We start from the raw sequence: 8,318 nt of genomic DNA on the forward strand, positions 1-8,318 counted from the left end.
ATAAGAACGGGTGTGATCATGTGATCGGCCTGTGTAGTTATGTCTAGCATGCTGTTGGTAACGAGTGTTAGTTGATGTACACTCTGCCACGGTGGCCTGGTTTGCCACAGTTAAAGCATTCTGGCGTTCGAGGTCGCTGAGGGTATTGAGGGGAGCCTGTCCTAGAGTATGACCTGGGGCCATACAAAGGCGGAGGAGACCTAGCATGAGTCTGCACACGTCTAGGGGTAGAACGCATGACAACGTTTACAGTGGTATGGGAACTGTTTGCACGAAAAACGGCAGAAAGCTGGGCAGAATCCTGGGGCTTTAGCGTGTCTGTGGACTCTACCATGACGTCCATTAAGTCCCAAAGTGTGTGGGTAGGACCAAAATTCCTAGCCTCAATGTCTTTCAGTATGGCCTCGGGGGCATGACTCTGCATGGCACCGAACGCCAATAGTTTACCCACATTCTGTATAGTGAGGTTTCCACTAGCGTCCCATCTAGAACCCATCAAGGCTTTCTCCAGTGAGTCCTGTAGCGTAGCTAGACGCGTGGCAAAAGCATTGCGTGTTTCATCAGGACGCATTACCGCAGTAGCTAATTGGCAAGCAATGCCAAAGGGATCACGATCAACTACCGATATATATCTCCTACGAAAGAATTTCTTAAATTCTTCCCAGTCTACAATTTTCTTTAAGTCAGGTGTTCCTGCTACGAGATACGCATCTCCAGATTTATAGTCAAGTGTGGACGTCGCCATACTGATATAGTCTGCGTCTGTGACAGCAGTACCCTTGCTCCTCGCTCTAGCCTCTACACTAGCGAACCATGTCTCCAAGAGGGTTGGATCCTTTCCACTAAACGGGCGAATGTCAACAGACTGTGTAAGAACTGTAACGGTGTTCGAGTTAGAACCCGCAGAATTCAGGGCTTGAGTCATGATTACTGAGTCGCTGCTGGTTGTAGAGGTTAATGAGGATAAGCTACCGAGAGCTGAGGTTGGGAGTTCACTGGCTAAGGATAAGTGAGCGAGCTCACTAGTTAAGAGTAAGTTACTCTCCGATAGTGAACGAGACCGTAGACTGTAGGGGTAAGTGCGCTAGCGAGGCCTGAGCGAGTATCGGTTATCCATAAAGTAAGTTTACATTGTGCCCACGAAAGTCCACAGTTTACTCTACTACACAAATAACAAAGGGTACTTAACTAGAGCTGAAGGCTGCTGGGGCTGCAATCCGTTCAACAGGGCAGAGATGATCTGGTCGTCACAGGTCCGGCGTCGTGCTGTGGCGTCGTGCTGCGGCGTCGTCGGCGTCGGGAGGCGGCAGGAGACGTCAGGCGCGGCAGGAGACGTCAGGCGCGGCAGGAGACGTCAGGCGCGGTAGAAGTCGTCAGGCCAGACAGCGAGGGGTGGTAAGGTGACGTCAGGCAGGCACCAAGGCTCGTTGAGTCCCGGCGAGTCAGCTGGTGGCGTGCGGTGAGTCAGGCACGGGCGCGCGCTGGGTGAATGAGTCACGGGGCACGCTGGGTGAGTCAGGCACGCTGAACTGTTGCGATGCTGTGTTGCTGTGAGCTGTTGTGAGCTGCTGTGCTGCTGTGAGCTGTTGTGAGCTGCTGTGCTGCTGTGAGCTGTTGTGAGCTGCTGTGAGCTGTTGTGAGCTGCTGTGCTGCCGTGAGCTGTTGTGAGCTGCTGTGCTGCTGTGAGCTGTTGTGAGCTGCTGTGCTGCTGGAGGACAGGGGTGAATCCCATTAAGCTGACACCAGTGTTACATCTGTCGATGTTGTTGTAGAATGATTAGGTTGTGGGCAGGAATTGGAGTACCAAACGTCCACTGCTTTTTCTTAGTTTTATTATAAATATATATATATCTTCTATCTTCTACACGGGCCACGAACTAGCTTGCAGCGTGTGTAAGGGAGCGCGTGTAGACGCTCTGATGCCCGGGCTGTGTCTGAGGTCTGTGGTCTGCAGCAGAGTAGATTGCTTTCAAATCTGCTGACACGTTGTTGATACTTATTAAGTTGTTTAGCTTAAGAGGGTATTAGGTCACCCTATGTGTATGTCCATGGGCGACTAACTGGCGTCCAACACTGAACCGACGACATCCACACACATTCCACAAGAATATATTCCCCTAAAATTAGTTGGAAGTCACCCTTGAAATGCCGAACATTATTATATAAACTGAAGCATTAAGGTGACATGAGGTGAGGGTGTATACAGAGAGTGACACCAGGCCAGGGTGGTGGAACACCCGTCACTACAGGCTCCAGTCACCCTTCACCCAACACTGTTGACACAAGTGAAGGAGCCGGGTATATGGAGGCCGGACACTCTGACACGTCTGAAGCCACTTCCAGGAGTGCCGTGTATCCGGCCCTGTTGTTACTATGGGGTTAGTGTGGGCGTGTTACTATGGGGCTAGTGTGGGCGTGTTACTATGGGGCTAGTGTGGGCGTGTTACTATGGGGTTAGTGTGGGCGTGTTACTATGGGGTTAGTGTGGGCGTGTTACTATGGGGTTAGTGTGGGCGTGTTACTATGGGGTTAGTGTGAGCGTGTTACTATGGGGTTAAAGTGGGCGTGTCACTATGGGGTTAGTGTGGGCGTGTTACTATGGGGTTAGTGTGGGCGTGTTACTATGGGGTTAGTGTGGGCGTGTTACTATGGGGTTAGTGTGGGCGTGTTACTATGGGGTTAGTGTGGGCGTGTTACTATGGGGTTAGTGTGGGCGTGTTACTATGGCGTTAACGTGGGCGTGTTACTATGGGGTTAGTGTGGGCGTGTTACTATGGAGTTAACGTGGGCGTGTTACTATGGGGTTAGTGTGGGCGTGTTACTATGGGGTTAGTGTGGGCGTGTTACTATGGGGTTAGTGTGGGCATGTTACTATGGGGTTAGTGTGGGTGTGTTACTATGGGGTTAGTGTGGGCGTGTTACTATGGGGTTAACGTGGGCGTGTTACTATGGGGTTAGTGTGGGCGTGTTACTATGGCGTTAACGTGGGCGTGTTACTATGGGGTTAGTGTGGGCGTGTTACTATGGGTTAGTGTGGGTGTGTTACTATGGGGTTAACGTGGGCGTGTTACTATGGGGTTAGTGTGGGTGTGTTAATATGGGGTTAGTGTGGGCGTGTTACTATGGGGTTAACGTGGGCGTGTTACTATGGGGTTAGTGTGGGCGTGTTACTATGGGGTTAAAGTGGGCGTGTTACTATGGGGTTAGTGTGGGTGTGTTAAGATGGGGTTAGTGTGGGCGTGTTACTATGGGGTTAACGTGGGCGTGTTACTATGGGGTTAGTGTGGGTGTGTTACTATGGGGTTAGTGTGGGTGTGTTACTATGGGGTTAACGTGGGCGTGTTACTATGGGGTTAGTGTGGGCGTGTTACTATGGCGTTAACGTGGGCGTGTTACTATGGGGTTAGTGTGGGCGTGTTACTATGGCGTTAACGTGGGCGTGTTACTATGGGGTTAGTGTGGGCGTGTTACTATGGGGTTAGTGTGGGTGTGTTACTATGGGGTTAGTGTGGGTGTGTTACTATGGGGTTAGTGTGGGTGTGTTACTATGGGGTTAGTGTGGGTGTGTTACTATGGGGTTAGTGTGGGCATGTTACTATGGGGTTAGTGTGGGCGTGTTATTATGGGGTTAGTATGGGCGTGTTACTATGGGGTTAGTGTGGGCGTGTTACTATGGGGTTAGTGTGGGCGTGTTACTATGGGGTTAGTGTGGGTGTGTTACTATGGGGTTAGTGTGGGTGTGTTACTATGGGGTTAGTGTGGGCGTGTTACTATGGGGTTAGTGTGGGCGTGTTACTATGGGGTTAGTGTGGGCGTGTTACTATGGGGTTAACGTGGGCGTGTTACTATGGGGTTAGTGTGGGTGTGTTAATATGGGGTTAGTGTGGGTGTGTTACTATGGGGTTAGTGTGGGTGTGTTACTATGGAGTTAGTGTGGGTGTGTTACTATGGGGTTAGTGTGGGCGTGTTACTATGGGGTTAGTGTGGGTGTGTTACTATGGGGTTAGTGTGGGTGTGTTGCTATGGGGTTAGTGTGGGCGTGTTACTATGGGGTTAGTGTGGGTGTGTTACTATGGGGTTAACGTGGGCGTGTTACAATGGGGTTAGTGTGGGTGTGTTAATATGGGGTTAGTGTGGGTGTGTTACTATGGGGTTAGTGTGGGCGTGTTACTATGGGGTTAGTGTGGGTGTGTTACTATGGGGTTAGTGTGGGTGTGTTAATATGGGGTTAGTGTGGGCGTGTTACTATGGGGTTAGTGTGGGTGTGTTACTATGGGGTTAACGTGGGCGTGTTACTATGGGGTTAGTGTGGGTGTGTTAATATGGGGTTAGTGTGGGTGTGTTAATATGGAGTTAGTGTGGGCGTGTTACTATGGGGTTAGTGTGGGCGTGTTACTATGGGGTTAGTGTGGGTGTGTTACTATGGGGTTAACGTGGGCGTGTTACTATGGGGTTAGTGTGGGAGTGTTAATATGGGGTTAGTGTGGGCGTGTTACTATGGGGTTAACGTGGGCGTGTTACTATGGGGTTAGTGTGGGTGTGTTACTATGGGGTTAGTGTGGGCGTGTTACTATGGGGTTAGTGTGGGTGTGTTACTATGGGGTTAGTGTGGGTGTGTTACTATGGGGTTAGTGTGGGCGTGTTACTATGGGGTTAATGTGGGCGTGTTACTATGGGGTTAGTATGGGCGTGTTACTGTGGGGTTAGTATGGGCGTGTTACTATGGGGTTAGTGTGGGCGTGTTACTATGGGGTTAGTGTGAGCGTGTCACTATGGGGTTAGTATGGGCGTGTTACTATGGGGTTAGTGTGAGCGTGTCACTATGGGGTTAGTGTGGGCGTGTTACTATGGGGTTAGTGTGGGTGTGTCACTATGGGGTCAGTGTGTGGTGGACGGCCACAGGGAGGAGACCAGAGAAATACCAAGATAAAGTAGAGAAATTTGAAGGTGAGGAAACATTTAGGATCAGGAGAGAGAGAGAGAGAGAGAGAGAGAGAGAGAGAGAGAGAGAGAGAGAGAGAGAGAGAGAGAGAGAGAGAGAGAGAGGGAGAGAGGGAGAGGGAGAGGGAGAGGGAGAGGGAGAGGGAGAGAGAGAGGGGGAGAGGGAGAGGGAGAGGGAGAGGGAGAGAGGGGGGAGAAGTCGGGAGGATAATATGTAAATAAAAGTGAAAAAGTTAAAGAAGGAGAAGCAAGAAGAGAGGAGAGGAGGGATAGAGAATGAGGAAAATGGCAAGAAGAAGAAAAAAGAATGACAGGGCAGAAAATATCAAGAGGAAGAGGAGTGTGAGGGACATAAGAATGGTGAGAGGAAGAAGAGAGAGTGAAGGAGGAGAGGGAAGAGTTGCTGGCCAAGTGGGGAGGGGGGGAGAAGGGATGTAGCTGAATACACCACACAAGGATAGATAAAGTCTTTGGTGCTGAGGACGGTGGTGGGGGGGGAGGGGGGGGGTAGCAGTGGGGTGTTTGGGGGAGTGGTGAGTGGCTGGGGGATGGATGGCTGGGGGATGGATGGTTGGGGGATGGATGGTTGGGGGATGCGGGGGGGGGGGGTGAGAGGTTGGGCGGCGTGTGTGTATGAATGAGGAGCGGTAAGAGTATTAGTTCAGGCGGGGGGGGGGGGGCAGCGAGGAAGGCTAATCAGAGTGGTGAGTGAGGCAGGGTGAGGAGTGACTTGTGTGAGGCAGGGTGAGGAGTGACTTGTGTGATGCAGGGTGAGGAGTGACTTGTGTGAGGCAGGGTGAGGAGTGACTTGTGTGAGGCAGGGTGAGGAGAGACTTGTGTGAGGCAGGGTGAGGAGAGTCTTGTGTGAGGCAGGGTGAGGAGAGCCTTGTGTGAGGCAGGGTGAGGAGAGTCTTGTGTGAGGCAGGGTGAGGAGTGACTTGTGTGAGGCAGGGTGAGGAGAGACTTGTGTGAGGCAGGGTGAGGAGAGTCTTGTGTGAGGCAGGGTGAGGAGTGACTTGTGTGAGGCAGGGTGAGGAGAGTCTTGTGTGAGGCAGGGTGAGGAGAGACTTGTGTGAGGCAGGGTGAGGAGCCTTGTGTGAGGCAGGGTGTGGAGAGACTGCTAGGTGAGTGATGTGTGTGAGGCAGGCCGGTGAGTAATGGTTGTGAGGCAGACTGCTAGGTGAGTGATGTGTGTGAGGAAGGACCATGAGATAGATGTCTCAATACATACCGGGAGGTTGCTGAGAGAGGTGAGTGAGGCAGGTGGGGCAGGCTAGGAAGAGAGGTGAGCGAGACAGGTGGGGCAGGCTAGGAAGAGAGGTGAGTGAGACAGGTGAGGCAGGTTAGAGAGAGAGGTGAGTGAGACAGGTGAGGCAGGCTAGGGAGAGAGGTGAGTGAGACAGGTGAGTGAGACAGGTGGGGCAGGCTAAGGAGAGAGGTGAGTGAGACAGGCGAGGCAAGCTAAGGAGAGAGGTGAGTGAGACAGGTGAGGCAGGCTTGAGTGAGAGGTGAGTGAGGCAGGTGGGGCAGGCTAGGAAGAGAGGTGAGTGAGACAGGTGAGGCAGGCTAGGGAGAGAGGTGAGTGAGACAGGTGAGTGAGACAGGTGAGGCAGACTAAGGAGAGAGGTGAGTGAGACAGGTGAGGCAGGCTAGGGAGAGAGGTGAGTGAGACAGGTGAGGCAGGCTAGGGAGAGAGGTGAGTGAGACAGGTGAGGCAGGCTAGGGAGAGAGGTGAGTGAGACAGGTGAGGCAGGCTAGGGAGAGAGGTGAGTGAGACAGGTGAGGCAGGCTAGGGAGAGAGGTGAGTGAGACAGGTGAGGCAGACTAAGGAGAGAGGTGAGTGAGACAGGTGAGGCAGACTAAGGAGAGAGGTGAGTGAGAGAGGTGAGGCAGGCTAGGGAGAGAGGTGAGTGAGACAGGTGAGGCAGACTAAGGAGAGAGGTGAGTGAGACAGGTGAGGCTGGCTAAGGAGAGAGGTGAGCGAGACAGGTAAGGCAGGCTAAGGAGAGTCATATTTACCCACCAAGAAACATCGCCGACGGCCCAAGCTGTAATTTAAGTTAAAAGGAAAGAGTCATATTCACAACCCTCCATGATACTTGGCTGTAAAGTGGTAAATTGTTGCAGATTGCAAAACAAAATGACCCCCGGGTAGACAGCGACACATCCGGGGCATGGTGGAGTGCATCGACACCTGCCTCAGCTCATATGACACGAGAAATGACTGGTGGGGGATCTGCCAATCAGCAACGAGCTTTCTGTGACGTCATAGGCGTCATTTTCTAGCACCCGAACGTGTGCTAAAAAAGTTATATCATAACTGGGCAATTATATCAGTTATGATATAGCATAGCAGTTATATCATAACTGGGCAACTTATATACAATTACACTTAGCCAAGATTAATATGTATAGTTTACCAGTACGCCAGGTACAATATAGTCCAGGGGAATGGAATATTTATTTCAATAGAAGTGTGTATGGCAGTTTATATGACATGGACGTGGGTCAGTAATTCCTCTGGGCTTCAGTAGTAGTCAGGGAAAGTTGAAAATTCCAGTTTGGCCACAGGATGCTGCTTCTGGAATCTTGGCTTTAGAAGACTGCTCATAGCAGAGTTGGTAGAGTTACGGCCTCACACGCCTGGGGTCCACAGTTCGAGACACATACTGTCCAGGTGAAGGGAATGTTTATTTCCATGAAAGTGTGGATGGCAATTTATAATTCAATCCAGTTCAAATAAGTCCTTTTTTATAATTTTTAACCCTTAGACTGAAGGTTTTATGTTTTCATGAGAGAAATTGAGCATAAATGGCGGATTAGCTTCTGTGGCAATATCCCATTTTCTCTGAGAAGCCACTGTACTTGATTCCTATAATGATTCTCTCATGATTATTAGTGGATTAGTTGTATTAGTCGTCCTAACATAACCGTTTTGGCTCGGTGTGTTGGGGGTTTGTAATTTTGCGTTGGAATTTCCAACATAATTCCAGGGGAAAGGGGGGGGGGGGTAGAAACAAGGTCAGAGTCTACTGTTTAGAACAGACGAACACTGATATTTCTCCTCAAAATTATAAATAAATTTTAGATTATGATAGTGACATGGTTGTGCGTCAGTTTGTACAGTATGGATGTCCCGTATTAGAGTTGCAGGTGTTGGAAATCTCTGGGCAATTTCATTGTCCTGTTAACTCTGGTGATACTAAACTTCTTCAGTGTTATAATACTGTTTAATTTTTAATTTGCACTGTTGTGCTGCTGTCCTTTCTAGACGAATAAGTTATTCTGAGCCTGCAGGTGTAGGGAATCTCTGAGAGAGTTCCTTTCCCGATAACTCCATTGGAACCAGTTTTTCTAAGGTTTTGAGATTAGTGGTG

At 50.4% G+C, this 8,318-nt stretch overlaps 1 protein-coding gene across 1 annotated transcript in view; it reads left to right on the plus strand.

The window, feature by feature from the left end:
• LOC138354796 (uncharacterized) overlaps nt 1–47 on the plus strand; it is a 12,197-nt gene extending 12,150 nt beyond the window's left edge. Inside the window, exon 3 of the mRNA XM_069309290.1 lies at nt 6–47. Within this exon, the coding sequence (XP_069165391.1) occupies nt 6–47 (42 nt within the window). The remainder of the gene's footprint in view (nt 1–5) is intronic.
• The last annotated feature ends 8,271 nt before the right edge of the window (nt 48–8,318 follow it).

This window comes from Procambarus clarkii, chromosome 64 (genome assembly GCF_040958095.1).
Source record: "Procambarus clarkii isolate CNS0578487 chromosome 64, FALCON_Pclarkii_2.0, whole genome shotgun sequence".
NCBI lineage: Eukaryota > Metazoa > Arthropoda > Malacostraca > Decapoda > Cambaridae > Procambarus > Procambarus clarkii.